This window comes from Balaenoptera ricei, chromosome 8 (genome assembly GCF_028023285.1).
Source record: "Balaenoptera ricei isolate mBalRic1 chromosome 8, mBalRic1.hap2, whole genome shotgun sequence".
Lineage (NCBI taxonomy): Eukaryota > Metazoa > Chordata > Mammalia > Artiodactyla > Balaenopteridae > Balaenoptera > Balaenoptera ricei.
In genome coordinates, this window is record NC_082646.1 from 23,718,174 (window position 1) to 23,737,365 (window position 19,192).

General features: G+C 35.4%; 1 protein-coding gene across 1 annotated transcript in view; it reads left to right on the forward strand.

Moving 5' to 3' along the window:
* Nucleotides 1-19,192, forward strand: part of LOC132369743 (ankyrin repeat domain-containing protein 17-like) — a 117,388-nt gene that overhangs the window by 32,052 nt on the left and 66,144 nt on the right. Inside the window, 6 exon segments of the mRNA XM_059929418.1 lie at nt 5,025-5,136; nt 5,269-5,414; nt 14,082-14,224; nt 14,881-15,094; nt 15,604-15,786; nt 16,873-17,034. Of these exon segments, the coding sequence (XP_059785401.1) occupies nt 5,025-5,136; nt 5,269-5,414; nt 14,082-14,224; nt 14,881-15,094; nt 15,604-15,786; nt 16,873-17,034 (960 nt within the window).

Here is a 19,192-nt window from a genome sequence, read left to right on the forward strand (position 1 = left end):
ATTTTACCTGACTATACCACTCAACCAACCATAAATTAATTTCTGAGAAGTTACATATAAATACTTTTAAAAAGTTAATTTGAAAAAATGACGTACATTTTAAATGTAGTAGACATACTTATGTAAAAAGATTTGACTATGGCTCCTTAAAAATCTGCTTCTTTATCCGGTCTTTACATTGAGGCTTTTCAGTTGGGTTAGCCTAATATGAGTTACAATACTTTTCATGGAGTTTACCATAATTGCATAGTTAGAAATTAGAAATTTCCTGTTTTGGAACACATAATACAAAATAATTATTTGGAAATAATTGTTCACCATTTTTTCTTTAACCTTCAGTGTTAGTTTTTTTAACTTACTAGTTTTTATGATACCAAGAAGGTACTTAAAGTGATAAATACAAAGATTCTCTTATGCTTCATCCACCTGAAGTTTTTTCTAGATTCTCAATACAAATTCCATGAGATTTTACATAATGGATATTTTGGTTTATGTGTGACAATACTGTGCCATTACAGACAGGTGATATGATGAAAAAGTTCATACTAAGATTCTTCCTCTATTTTGAAAGATTAAAAATCCTCTAATAATTGGATCTTTCATTTGTTTATTTAACAAAACTTAACATGTACATTCTTAACTCTTTACAGATACTTACTTCTTTAACTTAATCTCTGTAACAATCCCATGAAGTAGGTACTGTTACTATTACCATTTTACAGGTAAGGAAAGAGGCCTTGCCTAACAGCCAATTTTTAGTGGAGCCAGCTTTCAAACAAACGAAAAAAAGACTCTGGGTCTAAAATCGAGAAAATGGGTCTGCCTAGATAGCAAAGGGTCATGTGTGTTTAATCTTTACATCTGTTTAGCATATTGCCTTGGCCATACGGCATATTTACCGCAAATCTTAACTTAAGGAAGAACAAAAGAAGTGTGATTTTTTAATGCCTCAGTGTGTAAGTCTTTTTTTTAAAATGCTAATGATTCTTGAAAAATGATCCTTTAGTTGATCATTATAGTAGGGAACTAATATTTTAAACAAGGATTAGCTGGAATCATATGTGTAATTTCTGGCCCTTAAAGAATGCTGACGATAAGAGTTTGCATTCTTTATAACATTCCTCAAATCTTATGTTCTATAACTAGAAATCACCCTTGGTTTGTGTGCCACAGGCTCTCCCCCTCTCATGTAATGGTTTTATTGAATTAAGTTTGTCTGGATACTATCAAAACTTTTAAGATTAATACTACCCACTGTGCTGTTACCAAAATTTATTTTAGGAAACATCAATAAATGATAGTTTGAAGTAATTATTTGGGACTCTTTTACTATACATTCTGATAACATAGCTCTAATCTCTATTTTTATTTTGAGTGGTGTAATACAACTTATACCTGGGTACTCTAGATATGGAAATTAGGAATCACATATAGATTTTTGAGAACTGTGGTTTTATATGAAACAATAAATCTGGTTGAAGGTTAGAGTTGAATCCCCTGAATTAATTAAATATTTTCTGTATTTTATAGTGTGAACTTTTTATTAACTCTACTAGCCACTAAAAGTGAGAAAGAATTAGTTGTTCTGTTCATAGGTTCTAAAACCTGTGTTCTGGCATGAACTGAACTTGTGTTCTAGTTCTGAACTGCTTGACATTTTATTCTCAAATTTCTAAAGGCTTTCCTTGAACTTGGAGTAACTTATTGTAGCACATCTCAAAAATGAGAAAAATAAATACCTCCTCATGTAATTTTGCCTTTTTTTCCTGTTTTTAATAATTAACATGTATCCATTATCTTTTTTTTTTAAAGATAGTAGTCATCTTTTCTTTTTTAAATTAATTTATTTATCTATTTCTTTTTGGCTGTGTTGGGTCTTCGTTTCTGTGCGAGGGCTTTCTCTGGTTGCGGCAAGCGGGGGCCACTCTTCATCGCGGTGCGCGGGCCTCTCACTGTCGCGGCCTCTGTTGTTGCGGAGCACAGGCTACAGACGCGCAGGCTCAGTAGTTGTGGCTCACGGGCCTAGCTGCTCCACAGCATGTGGGAATCTTCCCAGACCAGGGCTCGAACCCGTGTCCCCTGCATTGGCAGGCGGATTCTCAACCACTGCGCCACCAGGGAAGCCCCCTGAATTGATGTTTTATAATGTGGAAAAAACCCAAATTTTACTGATCCTCTAAAATTTTCATGCTTACCTTTGCCAAGTTTTGTTTATCTCTTCATTCTCTATTACGATTGGCACCAGTTTCCTAAATTACTCTTTAACCCCTAGAAGACTTCTAGAAACCTCATAAACTTCATCATAAAGTTGACTCTTCATCATAAAGATGACTCTTCTACTGATTGTCTATGCACTAACATGGAGCGCACATAATACAGATGGACTTAGCATTCTGTTCACCTCAGTCAGCTGTGCCTTAGGGCTGCTCTCTGATGTAAGAGGGTAAGCAGCATTTTGTTATCCATGATCCTCTTGTTTTTTTTTGACACCAGTCTTTACCAGTTGTTAGCATGTGTGACCATCGGAAGGTTATTTCTCTGACCTTTGTCTCCTTTTCTCTGAAATCAGACGTAATAATTCCTTCCTTATAATATTATATAACACAGTAAATATATATTTCATATATGTAATCCTTTGTTTTATTAGTGATAGCCTTTTATTCTATGATCCTTACAGCTACTGTCATTCATCCAACTTAACTATCATTTATTGTTTCCTAGGCAAGACATCACTAATAGGTAGAGAATGCAAACATAAATAAGACATGTTCATTACCTTCCAGGAATTTATAGTCCCCTGAGGGTGATAGACACGTAAATAATATTAACATAAGGAAGATTGGTGATAAATGCTGTAATAGAGGTGAATATGTAAAAGCGGGAAGATGGCTTAGACAGAGCTATGCAATAAAAAAATAATACAAGACTCATATAATTTTATGTTTTCTGGTAGCCACATTAAAAAAAGCAAAAAGAGGGACTTCCCTGGTGGCTCAGTGGTTAAGAATCCGCCTGCCAATGCAGGAGACACAGGTTCGAGCCCTGGTCCGGGAAGATCCCACATGCCGCGGAGCATCGAAGCCCGTGTGCCACAACAACTGAGCCTGTGCTCTAGAGCCCGCGAGTCACAACTACTGAGCCGATGCACCACAACTGCTGAAGCCCGCGTGCCTAGAGCCCGTGCTCTGCAACAAGAGAAGCCACCGCAATGAGAAGCCCGCGCACAGCAACGAAGAGTAGCCCCTGCTCACCGCAACTAGAGAAATCCCGCACACAGTGATGAAGACCCAACGCAGCCATAATAAATAAATAAATTTATTTTAATAAAAAGCAAAAAGAAATAGGAATTCATTTAAAGAATATTTTATTTAACCTAATATATCCATAATATTGTTTAAACATGTAATCAAAACTAAAAAGTTACTAAGGTATTGTACATTTTTATTTCATACTAAAAGTCTTCAAAATTCAGTGTGTATGTTACAGTTACAGGTTAGAGTGGTCAGATCATCCTGGTTTTCCCAGGACTTTCCTGACTCTAGCACCAAAAGTCTCTCATCCCAGTAATCCCTTCCATCCTGGGCAAATCCAGATGGTTTGCCACCCTGTTTAAAATATATCTCAATTTGGACTTCATTGGAAATATTTGTTTTGCATTTAGATTTGATTAAATGTATGGCTAAAAAGTAGATTTCATTACTCAGTTTGCTCCAGACATACAGAAAAGGTTTCCAATAACCAAATCGAATATCACATTTTAAATTTAAATTAATTAAAAGTAAATAAAATTTAAAATTTAGTTCCTCAGTCACACTAGCCATATTTCAAGTACTAATAGCCACATGTAGCTAGTAGTTACCTTTCTGGTATAGCACAAGCTTAGAGTACTAAAAGCATGAGGACTTAGTTCACTAAATAAGTATTTAAACTATGATAGAGTGTGACCACTGGTTAAATCTATCATTGGTCACTATCACTGGCATAAGTCAGAAGTAAACTGTATATAAACAGTGTCATGTCTCAATTATAATTGTGTTTGTCTTTCAAAATACATTGTATATTATATTTTTTTGTTCCTTTAAATTTTTAGGGGCTTTGTTCCTCGAATGCAGTTAAGTTACTTGGAAGTAATTTTTTCATTTCAAGCCTTGTTTTTCAGCTTTGTTAGATCGGTCCAGAGTAGCTAATTTGGCCTAATGGCTGAGGATTTTTCTTGATATTCTGTGTGTTTTGAGGGTCTTTCTGCTCTGGCTGTGGGAACCAAACTATTCCCAGTTCTGTGTAAGCTCTAGGTGTTGTTCAGTCCCTTCTGGTAGTCTTTCCCTGGCCTCCAGTAATTTTTTCTTATGCACGTGTGTTGATCAGAACTCAGCTGAAGACTCAAGGGGAGCCCTCTGCAGATCTCTGGAGTACTCTCTGTATGTAGTGCCTTCCTCTCCAGTAGTCTGCCCCATGAATTCTAGCCACCTTCACTTCTCCAAACTCTCTTTTCAACTCAGGGAGAATGCCAGGCTCTGTTTGGGTACCCTCTTCCTGCACTTTAGCCTGGAAACTCTCCAGGCAATACAATAAGTTAATCATTTCTGTCCTCAGTGATCACTGTCATGTGTTGCCTGTCTAACTAACATCATTTCAAATAGTTTGTCTTTTTTTTGTCATTTGGGATAGGAAGATAAATCTTGTCTATGCTACTCCATTTATGGGTAGAAGGGAAAGTGAGTCCACAGTAGTATTTCTTAAAGCATGTAGTTGAAAACAGCATATGTTGAAAATCATACTTTTTTTTCTTCTTGCTTGCTTTAAGAATTGCCCATAAAGTTCAAATATTATTTGTAGTCTTTAAAAAAATCACAAGTTGACCATTAGTGGGAAAAAAAAAGAAACTTACTATCCAAATGTTTGATATAGTAGAATGGTATATATGTGTGTGTGTGTGTGTGTGTGTGTGTATTTGGTATATGTACATATTATGTAATTGATGTTAACATTTTTAATTGTCTAATGAGCTAATCAATTTTTTACAGACTGAGAGTAATCATGACACGGCACTAACGCTTGCCTGTGCTGGTGGTCATGAGGAACTGGTACAGACATTGCTAGAGAGAGGAGCTAGTATTGAGCACAGAGACAAGAAAGGTAAGGCCTACTTTTGTTAACTTTTCTTCTGAATTATTTGTGTTCTGTGACGAAATACTACTTGTAGCCCTGTTTTGATGGAAAACAGCACTGTTCCTTTGCTTAGCTAAGAAGATCTTTATTTTACTCCAGGTTTTACTCTGCTCATCTTGGCTGCTACAGCTGGTCATGTTGGTGTTGTGGAAATATTGCTGGACAATGGTGCAGACATTGAAGCCCGGTCAGAAAGAACCAAGGACACACCACTATCTTTGGCTTGTTCTGGGGGAAGATAGGAGGTATTATTGTCCCCAAGTGTAATTTTTTGTCTCTCTCTGTTTAACAGATGTGCACTTCAATTTATATGATTTTGTGGTAACAGTGGACAGACATTAAGATTTATCACAGTAACTGAAACTATAATCTTTTAGCAAAAGGATAAGAATCAGTGTTAGCATAAGCTGTCTTGCCAGAAAAATCATACATTGTTTATTATCCTACTCATGTAAAAGTACGAACTGCCATAGGAATCCCTCTATATTGCATTCAGGCTAAGAGAATGATTAAGACATCCCAAATCAAACCAACAAGCTCCTGATAAGTGGGGCCTATATTCACTCATCTTTTCCTGTCCCAGAGTACTTAGTGGGAAAGGTACTTAAGCTCAGCCTCTGTTGCTCTGTATGTAAGATTAGTAGGGAATTAAGAGTGTTCAATTTTTAGTTGTCCTGAGTACTTTTGTCTTTTAATTGTTCCCCAGCCCTTCTCAACTCCGGAGGAAAGGTTCTCAGTTATATTATATGACCTTTTAGTTTCTTTAGGTAGAACAGCTGGTGTGCTTAGGTGTAGGCCCAAGAGGTCATAGCTTTGCTCCATTCTGTGTCTTCTTCGGACATTTAATAATCAGTTGGATAACCTCATTCTGCTGGCATTTAATAATCAGTTGGATAACCTCATTTTAAATCAGTTTTTTAAATCCAGTTCTATTCACCAGTCGTGCTGTCTCTGTGGATTGGTAACTTCTCAATTAGGGAGTTGTTGAATCTTATATTTAGGAAGCACTTTAGGTCATTCCAGGTGAGTTTCCCACTCTCAGCTTAAAAATCTTTTTCTTTTTTATTTCACCATTCTAATTATTCTCTGTATTCCACAGTGGAGGTGATTCTGTCAGTCAGAAATGTAAATGTTCTGGTTTTGGTATATAATGAAAGTAAAATTTTGACTTAACTGAAATTTTCAATCACTGTGTGGTTTGAAATAATACTTGTCTCATAGCATTTTTCAATATTGAATCAAAAAGAAATCAGTTGATTTTCTTCCTTTCAAAGCAATGGTAAAGCCTACTGTAATCTTTATGTATTCTTACTAAAATATAACAGATGAGGTTATAATAATTATAGAAGTCTTTTAGGGTAATAATTTTGCCTATAACACTCTTGCTTTTATTTGGTGTCATTAGAACAGTAAAGTATTTTGAAGTAATTAATAAAATATTAGAGCTCAACCACCAGAGGGCAGACAGCAGAAGGAAGAACTACAATCCTGCAGCCTGTGGACCAAAAACCACATTTACAGAAAGATAGACAAGATGAAAAGGCAGAGGGCTATATACCAGATGAAGGAGCAAGAAAAAACCCCAGAAAAACAACTAAATGAAGTGGAGATACGCAACCTTCCAGAAAAAGATTTCAGAATAATGATAGTGAAGATGATCCAGGACCTCGGAATAAGAATGGAGGCAAAGATTGAGAAGATGCAAGAAATGATTAACAAAGACCTAGAAGAAATAAAGAACAAACAAACAGAGATGACCAATACAATAACTGAAATGAAAACTACACTAGAAGGAATCAATAGCAGAATAACTGAGGCAGAAGAACGGATAAGTGACTTGGAAGACAGAATGGTGGAATTCACTGCTGCGGAACCGACTAAAGAAACAAGAATGAAAAGAAATGAAGACAGCCTAAGAGACCTCTGGGACAACATTAAACGCAACAACATTCGCATTATAGGGGTCCCAGAAGGAGAAGAAAGAGAGAAAGGACCCGAGAAAATATTTGAAGACATTTTAGTAAAAAACTTCCCTAACGTGGGAAAGGAAATAGCAACCCAAGTCCAGGAAGCACAGAGAGTCCCATACAGGATAAACCCAAGAAGAAACACGCCGAGACACATAGTAATCAAAGTGGCAAAAATTAAAGACAAAGAAAAATTATTGAAAGCAGCAAGGGAAAAACAACAAATAACATACAAGGGAACTCCCATAAGGTTAACAGCTGATTTCTCAGCAGAAACTCTGCAAGCCAGAAGGGAGTGGCATGATATACTTAAAGTGATGAAAGGGAAGAACCTACAACCAAGATTACTCTACCCTGCAAGGATCTCATTTAGATTTGATGGAGAAATAAATCAAAAGCTTTACAAACAAGCAAAAGCTAAGAGAATTCAGCACCACCAAACCAGCTCTACAACAAATGCTAAAGGAACTTCTCTAAGTGGGAAACACAAGAAAAGAAAAGGACCTACAAAAACAAACCCAAAACAATTAAGAAAATGGTCATAGGAACATACATAGCGATAATTACCTTAAACGTGAATGGATTAAATGCTCCAACCAAAAGACACAGGCTTGCTGAATAGATACAAAAACAAGACCCATATATATGCTGTCTACAAGAGACCCACTTTAGACCTAGGGACACATACAGACTGAAAGTGAGGGGATGGAAAAAGATATTCCATGCAAATGGAAATCAAAAGAAAGCTGGAGTAGCTATACTCATATCAGATAAAATAGACTTTAAAATACAGAATGTTACAAGAGGCAAGGAAGGACACTATGTAATGATCAAGGGATCAATCCAAGAAGAAGATATTACAATTATAAATATGTATGCACCCAACATAGGAGCACCTCAATACATAAGGCAACTGCTAACAGCTATAAAAGAGGAAATTGACAGTAACACAATCATAGTGGGGGACTTTAACACCTCACTTACACCAATGAACAGATCATCCAAAATGAAAATAAATAAGGAAACAGAAGCTTTAAATGACACAACAGACCAGATAGACTTAATTGATATTTATAGGACATTCCATCCAAAAACAGCAGATTACACGTTCTTCTCAAGTGCGCACGGAACATTCTCCAGGATAGATCACATCTTGGGTCACAAATCAAGCCTCAGTAAATTTAAGAAAATTGAAATCATATGAAGCATCTTTTCTGACCACAACGCTATGAGATTAGAAATCAATTACAGGGAAAAAAACGTAAAAAACACAAACACACGGAGACTAAACAATACATTACTAAATAACCAAGAGATCACTGAAGAAATCAAAGAGGAAATCAAAAAATACCTAGAGACAAATGACAATGAAAACACGACAACCCAAAACCTATGGGATGCAGCGAAAGCAGTTCTAAGAGGGAAGTTTATAGCTATACAAGCCTACCTCAAGAAACAAGAAACATCTCAAGTAAACAATCTAACCTTACACCTAAAGAAACTAGAGAAAGAAGAACAAACAAAACCCAAAGTTAGCAGAAGGAAAGAAATCATAAAGATCAGAGCGGAAATAAATGAAATAGAAACAAAGAAAACAATAGCAAAGATCAATAAAACTAAAAGCTGGTTCTTTGAGAAGATAAACAAAATTGATAAACCATTAGCCAGACTCATCAAGAAAAAGAGGGAAAGGACTCAAATCAATAAAATTAGAAATGAAAAAGGAGAAGTTACAACAGACACCACAGAAATACAAAGCATCCTAAGAGACTACTACAAGCAACTTTATGCCAATAAAATGGACAACCTGGAAGAAATGGACAAATTCTTAGAAAGGTATAACCTTCCAAGACTGAACCAGGAAGAAACAGAAAATATGAACAGACCAATCACAAGTAATGAAATTGAAACTGTGATTAAAAATCTTCCAACAAACAAAAGTCCAGGACCAGATGGCTTCACAGGTGAATTCTATCAAACATTTAGAGAAGAGCTAACACCTATCCTTCTCTAACTCTTCCAAAAAATTGCAGAGGAAGGAACACTCCCAAACTCATTCTGTGAGGCCACCATCACCCTGATACCAAAACCAGACAAAGACACTACAAAAAAAAATTACAGACCAATATCACTGATGAATATAGATGCAAAAATCCTCAACAAAATACTGGCAAACAGAATCCAACAACACATTAAAAGGATCATACAGCACGATCAAGTGGGATTTATCCCAGGGATGCAAGGATTCTTCAATATATGCAAATCAATCAATAGGATACACCATATTAACAAATTGAAGAATAAAAACCATATGATCATCTCAATAGATGCAGAAAAAGCTTTTGACAAAATTCAACACCCATTTATGATAAAAACTCTCCAAGAAGTGGGCATAGAGGGAACCTACCTCAACATAATAAAGGCTATATATGACAAACCCACAGCAAACATCATTCTCAACGGTGAAAAACTGAAAGCATTTCCTCTAAGATCAGGAATGAGACAAGGATGTCCACTCTCACCACTATTATTCAACATAGTTCTGGAAGTCCGAGCCACAGCAATCAGAGAAGAAAAAGAAATAAAAGAAATACAAATTGGAAAAGAAGAAGTAAAACTGTCAGTGTTTGCAGATAACATGATACTATACATAGAGAATCCTAAAACTGCCACCAGAAAACTGCTAGAGCTAATTAATGAATATGGTAAAGTTGCAGGATAGAAAATTAATGCACAGAAATCTCTTGCATTCCTATACACTAACGATGAAAAATCTGAAAGAGAAATTATGGAAACACTCCCATTTACCATTGCAACAAAAAGAATAAAATACCTAGGAATAAACCTACCTAGGGAGACAAAAGACCTATATGCAGAAAACTATAAGACACTGATGAAAGAAATTAAAGATGATACCAACAGATGGAGAGATATACCATGTTCTTGGATTGGAAGAATCAACATTGTGAAAATGACTATACTACCCAAAGCAATCTACAGATTCAATGCAATCCCTATCAAATTACCAATGGCATTTTTTACAGAGCTAGAACAAGTCATCTTAAAATTTGTATGGAGACACAAAAGACCCCAAATAGCCAAAGCAGTCTTGAGGGAAAAAAACGGAGCTGGAGGCATCAGACTCACTGACTTCAGACTATACTACAAAGCTACAGTAATCAAGACAATAGGTACTGGCACAAAAACAGAAACATAGATCAATGGAACAAGATAGAAAGTCCAGAGATAAACCCACGCACCTATGGTCAACTAATCTCTGACAAAGGAGGCAAAGATAGACAATGGAGAAAAGACAGTCTGTTCAATAAGTGGTGCTGGGAAAACTGGACAGCTACATGTAAAAGAATGAAATTAGAATACTCCCTAACACCATACACAAAAATAAACTCAAAATGGATTAGAGACCTAAATGTAAGACTGGGCACTATAAAACTCTTAGAGGAAAACATAGGGAGAACACTGTTTGACATAAATAACAGCAAGATCTTTTTTGATCCACCTCCTAGAGTAATGGAAATAAAAACAAAAATAAACAAATGGGACCTAATGAAACTTCAAAGCTTTTCCACAGCAAAGGAAACCATAAACAAGACGAAAAGACAACCCTCAGAATGGGAGAAAATATTTGCAAATGAATCAACGGACAAAGGATTAATCTCTAAAATATATAAACAGCTCATTCATCTCAATATTAAAGAAACAAACATTCCAATCCAAAAATGGGCAGAAGACCTAAATAGACATTTCTCCAAAGAAGACATACAGACGGCCACGAAGCACATGAAAAGATGCTCAGCATCACTAATTATTAGAGAAATGCAAATCAAAACTACAATGAGGTATCACCTCACACCAGTTAGAATGGGCATCATCAGAAAATCTACAAACAGCAAATGCTGGAGAGGGTGTGGAGAAAAGGGAACCATCTTGCACTGTTGGTGGGAATGGAAATTGATACAGCCACTATGGAGAAACAGTATGGAGGTTCCTTAAAAAACTAAAAATAGAATTACCATATGACCGAGCAATCCCACTACTGGGCATATACCCAGAGAAAACCGTAATTCAAAAAGACACATGCACCCGAATGTTCATTGCAGCTCTATTTACAATAGGCAGGTCATGGAAGCAACCTAAATGCCCATCAACAGACGAATGGATAAAGAAGTGGTGGTACATATATACAATGGAATATTACTCAGCCATAAAAAGGAACGAAATTGAGTCATTTGTTGAGACGTGGATGGATCTAGAGACTGTCATACAGAGTGAAGTAAGTCAGAAAGAGAAAAACAAATATCGTATATTAACGCATGTATGTGGAACCTAGAAAAATGGTACAGATGAGCCAGTTTGCAGGGCAGAAGTTGAGACACAGATGTAGAGAACAGACATATGGATACCAAAGGGGGAAAACTGCGGTGGGATGGGGATGGTGGTGTGCTGAATTGGGCGATTGGGATTGACATGTATACACTGATGTGTATAAAATTGATGACTAATAAGAACCTGCAGTATAAAAAAAAAAAAAACCAAACAAACAAAACAACTAATACTAAACTTTCATTGGGTTATTTGTATGGAAATATGTTAATATAAATATTTGACATTAAAATAAAAAACAAAAAATAATATAAAATAAAATAAAATATTAGAAAGTCATTTTACTATAAAATCACAAAATAATTCTTTTATATTGAATGTTTATTACTTTTGGGGAATAGACCATTCCCTCTGAGAGATAACTAGGGTCAGTTATCTTTGCATAAAGGAATTAAGAAAACTTAAGAAATGTGATTAGGGTTTTCTTCTTTATTGCTTAAGGGACTGTTTGTAAAATAAAATAGCCTAATGCCAATTTGGGGGCTTGTTTTTATGATCTTGTTACATAAGCCAGTTAGTCTTACTGGCTCTAAAAGCAAAAATGTGATAGAAAGTCATCTAAGATTAGTCATAGCTTCAGAGAAAGATAAGAATCATATCGCTTATACATGGAATCTTAAAAAAAAAAAAAACAAATGAACTTATATACAAAACAGAAATAGACCCACAGACACAGAAAACAAACTTATGGTTACCAAAGGGGAAAGGAGTTGGGGAGGGATAAATTAGGAGGTTGGGATTAACATATACACACTGCTGTGTATGGAATAGATGAGCAACAAGGACCTACTGTACAGCACAGGGAACTAGACTCTATTTTATAGTAACCTCTAAGGAAAAAGAATCTGAAAAAAAAAAGTATGTATATGTATGTATAATTGAATCACTTTGCTGTACACCTGAAACTAACACAACTTTGTAAATCAACTATACTTCAAAAAAAATTTTTTTTAATGAAATTTAAAAAAGAAAATGCTTATGAATGTGAACTTAAAAAAACCCAAAAAACAAAAAAAAAATAAAATTGGTCATAGCTTTATTCAAACGAGTAAAGTTTTAGCTGGTAGTAAGGCAAAGCACTGGTCATTAACATTTATTTATTTCCCAGTTAGATACATTTTTAACAGTAAGAGCAAGGATAAGTGCTATGATCTTGAGCAGTCCTTAACTTCCTTATGCCTCATTTGTAAAATGAAGATGAAGATGCTAGTACCCGTGTCAAAGAGTTGTTTTGTGCATTAAATGGCATAATGGACAAAAGATCTATGAATGGCACTTAAATAAATGCTAAATATTCTCAGCTATCAGGGAATGCAAATTAAGACCCCAGTGAGATACCACCAACCACATCCACTAGAATGGCTAAAATTATAAAGGTTGACAATACCAAGTTTTGCTGAGGATGTGGAGCAACCAGAACTCCTTGTTGATGAGCGTGTAAATAGTACAACCGCTTTAGGAACAGGTTTGGCAATTTCTTAACTAAACATGCACCCAGAAATTCTGCTACTAGGTGGAGCCCATGAGCAATGAAAATATATTTCCACAAGAATTGTTCATAGCAACTTTATTCGGAATTGCCCAAAACTAGAAACAGTAGAGATGTTTATCAATAGAATAGATAAAGCAGCATATTCACATAATGGAATGCTACGCAATACACACAGATGATTGTCAAACACTGTGTGATTGACTTATATGAAGATCTATGGTAAATGAAACTAATCTTTGGGTAGGATTGGCTGAGAAAGAACATGAGTAAATAACAGATTTAAATTAGGTTTATGCATTTGTCGATACTCAGTGAATATACACTTAAGTTTTGTGCATTTATTGAAAGTTACAAATTTCACCTAAAAAAACCCTAAAAAGCCTAAAAACAAATAAGAGTTTAGTTCATGGTACACATGCTGATGTGTTTAAGGGAAATTGCAGGTGTCTACAATTTACTTAGAAATGAAATGCATCAAAAAATGATGGACAGACGAATAAATGTGATAAAGTAAGTAGAGGAGAATGTTAATGGTAGAATCTAGGTGATGATTGTATGTAAATTTTTTTCAACTTTTCTGTGCGCTTAAAAGTTTTTATGGTAAAATGTTGGGGGAAGATAAGTGTTAGCTTTATTCCAAAAATGTTATTAACATTTAGTTTTTGATTTTAAGTTTAAAAAATATTTTAAAGACATTTTCATGTATAAATGAAAAAATCTTATTCTATTTTACCACTGTGTGGTAGAATAATACAGAAATACTAATTTCCAAAACAGCATTGCACAAGAACACATGAGGTCAAGATCTTTCAATGAAAACACTGTGCCATTTCAGCAGATTCCAAAATGGATTTTACTTGAGAAACTATCCCTTTATTGGCCTCTAAGACCTTTTGCTTTCATTTGAGACTGATTTTGTGCAAAGGATGAATGACTTTCCCCTTCTTTTGTTATACAATAAAGCAGAAAAAAAGAGAAATCAGAAATATACACCTTGCAACTTGTCTCACCATCAGAAGAAAACACATTTCTTCCTTTTCTTTTTCCAGGTGGTAGAGCTATTGTTAGCTCGAGGGGCAAATAAAGAGTACAGGAATGTTTCTGATTGCACACCTCTAAGCCTGGCTGCTTCTGGTGGCTATGTGAACATTATCAAAATATTACTAAATGCAGGAGCTGAGATTAATTCTAGGCAAGTTTTATTCTCTCTCTCCAAGTCCCTTAACAGTGCTATGTTAAAGATATTTGTAGAACACTTTTTTTAATGCCATATTTAGGAATGCTGAATGAGATACAGAAAGTATTCTAGTTCTGGGTAGTAAAAGATTTGTAGTGTAGTCTTGGTAATATCTCAAAGATTTAGTAGGGCTGAGAAGAATGATTCTTTTAAATAATTCTGCAGAATAAAGAATCTTAAATCCTAAGATAGAATTCTATATTATCGTCTAGTTTTTTTTTGTTTTTTTTTTTTTAATTTTTATTTATTTATTTATTTATTTTTGGCTGTGTTGGGTCTTCGTTTCTGTGCGAGGGCCCTCTCCAGTTGCGGCAAGTGGAGGCCACTCTTCATCGCGGTGCGCGGGCCTCTCACTGTCGCGGCCTCTCTTGTTGCGGAGCACAGGCTCCAGACGCGCAGGCTCAGCAGTTGTGGCTCACGGGCCTGAGTTGTGGCTCATGTTGCTCCGCGGCATGTGGGATCCTCCCAGACCAGGGCCCGAACCCGTGTCCCCCGCATCGGCAGGCAGACTCTCAACCACTGCGCCACCAAGGAAGCCCTATCATCTAGTTTTTGTGGGACATTTAAAAAATATATTTTTCCCTTTGTTCTCCCCATACTTCCACCCCCAGAACTGGTAGCAAATTGGGTATTTCTCCTCTGATGTTAGCAGCTATGAATGGGCACACAGCTGCCGTTAAGCTCCTGTTAGACATGGGCTCTGACATAAATGCTCAGAGAGAAACCAATCGGAACACTGCCCTTACCTTAGCCTGCTTCCAAGGAAGAACTGAAGTGGTTAGTCTTCTGCTTGATAGAAAAGCAAATGTGGAACACAGAGCTAAGGTAAGAAAAAGTCTGAGATTTACCCATGGATTTATTGCTTTGGCATTTAAGGTGTACATTAGCAATATGCTAATTATACTTCTAGTACTTTGTAGTAACATTTATCTCCTACATATATATTTAAACAGAAATCATTCTGTATGACTCAGTTAAGCATGAACTCTTGAAAATACCTCAGCAATAGATTTTTATAGGTAATAATGACATGGGGGTTATCAGCTGAAAACTGTGTAGTATTATGAAAGAGAAGAGAGGGAGCATTTATTAAGTGCCAGTTATATGCCAAGTACACGTGTCTTAAAAGTTTTACCAACAAATGGACATTGGGTAGAATCATCTGCTTTCAGTAGACCTCACTGTAACTGAGAGAGGTTAGCAGTGTCAGTGCTGAAATTTAGTCGTGAATTTTGTAATAGCTATACCGTATTGCTCCCCCAGATCATTGTTCTTTAACATTTTAGTACTTTCTGGTCTCTTACGTGTTGTTTTTTGTTTTTCACTAAACCTAGACTGGCCTCACACCGCTGATGGAAGCTGCCTCTGGTGGATATGCAGAGGTGGGCCGAGTTCTTTTGGATAAAGGTGCTGATGTTAATGCCCCTCCAGTGCCCTCCTCGAGAGATACAGCTTTAACCATAGCAGCAGATAAAGGGCATTATAAATTCTGTGAGCTTCTCATTGGCAGGTATGATGCTACCATACCCTTCATATATGAACATGGTGTTACTAGTGATTACTATTCTCTGTGCAACTTGAACTATTAAAAAATCAAATGTGATTACTTCTATAAACTGCAGTGTATTTTTTTTATGTTTTAAACCTACCTCTATTATTTTCCACCCATCCAGAGCTATGCTGCATTGTTTAATATATTTCAGTGCAATCTTGAAATACTTCTTTTCTTCCTTTTTTGTCTGTGTATATACTTTTCAAGTACTATAATAAGCTATTTGAACATCCAGCTATTGTCATCCATATTCACATCTCCCACACAGTTTTGCAAAGATACCACCTTAAGTCTTGTTAAGTCTGGCAATAATCTAAGGCTTCATTGTTGATTTTCTTGTTCTTTATGGTAATTAGGGCTTTTAAGAGACAGTTATGGAACTGTTCAAGATATAAGATGGAGTCCAGGATATTTTTTGTTTTAGTCACCTAGGAGTTACTTGCCAGTCTTTCAAAGTTGCTTGTATGCTAAATTGGATTTCCTACTTTAACAGTCTGAAAGACTTTTGCATGGTGTCCTAACAGTAGTAATGAGTAGTGGCTACTATCAACTAGTTATTTACCATGAGTCTTATCTACCATGATGCCCACTGAGTGCTAAACCTTCATGTTATTTTAAGATTCATTCTTTTATGAAGCCACATAATATAAATACATGAATACAAATAGTCTGAAAGATATAATCGCCTCATAGGATACTGTTTATGCTCTGGGATAGTTTAATATATTATGATATTAACAGGATGTACCATTATTTTTCACTAAAGAAAATTTTACATTTTCTCAGGATTTGAAGCTCAGAATTATGCACAAGGAGTCATTATTTTTAAAATAAGAAAAGCAATTATTGATGTATCGTTAGTTTTGATTCAGTGGCTTTTAATTTGATGACTGGAAATTCTTTGTAATGTAATTCTGAGAGAGAAATATATTTTAGTCCTATATATTTTAAACAATTTTTTCCTTTACAAAATATTTTCACAAAATTCATAGTTGATTTTTATTATCTGTGTCATTTCATTTAAAAGTGACATTTGTGTCATGCATTTAAGGGTGCTCACATTGATGTACGTAACAAGAAGGGGAACACTCCATTGTGGCTGGCAGCAAATGGTGGACACCTTGACGTGGTTCAGTTACTGGTGCCAGCAGGTGCAGACATGGATGCAGCTGATAACCGCAAGATAACTCCTCTTATGGCAGCATTTAGGGAGGTAGAAGTCTTTCATCCTCAGTCACTTGGATATTTTTCACTTAGGCTAGGAAGTGCATAATTTAATTATCACTAAAGACTCTTATTTTAGGATCTAACAGTAGTGATGAAAGCAGTAAAATAATAAGCAAATAATCACTCTGATGGCAACATTGAAAGGTAGGTACAGGCATGCCAGAAAAGCCATTAATAGTATCCATATTGGATGTCAAAGCTAAGTAAACTTTTAAAAAGTTGTTCTAAGTAGTATTTGCAAAATCTAGTTGCAATCTTAATCTTTCACAAAATATAAATCCAACTAAGAGTAATTAATTACTTGTTTATGAATGAGTGTTTTCTTGTATTAGCACAGCAGAGAAAAATTTAACTTAAATTGGCTACATTTTTAATTATTGATTATTTTAATTATTTAATTTCTAGGAAAAATGAAAATTCAGCTGCCAGTATTTGAAACCTTCAGAAGTAGAAATAAATCTTGTGAAATTGAAACTTTCTGTAATGCATAGCACAGAACTGTGTATAAGTAATTTAATTTAATGTTCTGGTTGATCTCTTAAATGCAGGTTTGATTTGTTATTGGGGAAGCCAGACTACTATTCCAGGGATTATAATTTTGAGTTTTGTCATTCTGTAGGTATAATTTTGAGTTTTGTCATTCACGTAGGTAAAATCTCTTATAGATTCCAAATTACTTTGTTGTATTGAAAATTTTTAATACATAAATTGTAAAAAATCATCTTTTCCTTTTTCTCTTATTCTTCTCTCTGACTCTTGTTCTTTATACCACCTCCTCCCTGGGTGTTCTAGACTACCTTCCCACTGACTCTCTGAATTTTTTTTTCCTCGCTAATCAAACTTATTCTCAGTGGCTACCTACCTCTTCTCCAAGCAAGCTAGCATATCAAGTTTATCATCCAAACCATTTCACTATGTTAGTATCCTCTTCAAGTACCTTTTCATGTCTCCCCAGTCTCTGTAATCCTTTGAAATCCAATCTTAGTTTGTTATTCAAAGCCCAATCTAGTGCTTTTAGAACTCATCTCCCATTGAGTCCCTAATGTGGAGTCTTCTCCTTGCTTGGTCTTTTGTCACTGTCTCTCATAGCACCTTTGTTCTCATCTTGGGAATGCCCATGTCCTTCCTCATTCTTCCAAAATTACTCACTCTTTGGGTACAGTGTAAATCTCCCCTTCTACAGAAACTCTTCCCATTCCATTTGAGCTCACATTGAGATACCTAATCTCTTAAAGGTTGTAGAAATTCTACAATTCATTATTATCTTTATCATTTATTTTGACAAATATATATTGTTATTACCTTAACATCTAACATTCATATATCTCATGTTTCCAAATAGACTTAGCTCCTTAAGAAAGGCACTTATCTTTTATACTCTTTGTATTCATTACATTATTTATTTTCTTAGTACCTGCCATGTACAACTGTAATTGTTGGCATATTACATTGTACAGATTCCAACTGTTGCATTTTGTACAAAATGTAATAATCAGGGATCCACACACAAAGTCAGGTAGCTGTATGAGTTGTCCCATATAAATAGTTTAAATACTGTAGAAGTGTTGGTGAGATATCAGGGAAAGGTGCAAATGGCATTTAAGCTATTCATTAAAAGATAGGGATAGTTCAAAAGGATGCGGATGAGAAGGAAGAAATAAATGCAATAGAGGAAATGTACTAAATATAAACAGATGTTTATTCATCTGTTTATATGTGTTGTGTCAGTAATAGTGTGGATTAGAGAAAGTAGAGAGCCTCTTGAAGGCTGGTCTAAAGATTTTGAACTTAGTGAACTGTGTTACAGTGAATAATATAATCATCGCTCAAGCTTTAAGAAAGTGTATGTTATTTCTTTTCCACTACGTAGTATAGTGCTATGCATTCAGTTTTTATCTCAAAGAAAGAACAAAATTGTTATTTCTGCTCTCTTAATGCTTAAAATTGAAACAGGATGCTCAGTTCTAACGAATTAGCTAGAAAAAAAAGGTGAGGTTTTTCTTTTCTTTCACACATATCCTGCATTTCTTCATACTGACTTTATTGTTTTTTTAAATTCAGAATGGTTTAGAATTTTAGGTCACGTTATTCTGTATTTTTTTTTGGAGGGTAGGATGAAAATGAACAATGTAGATTTATCTAAC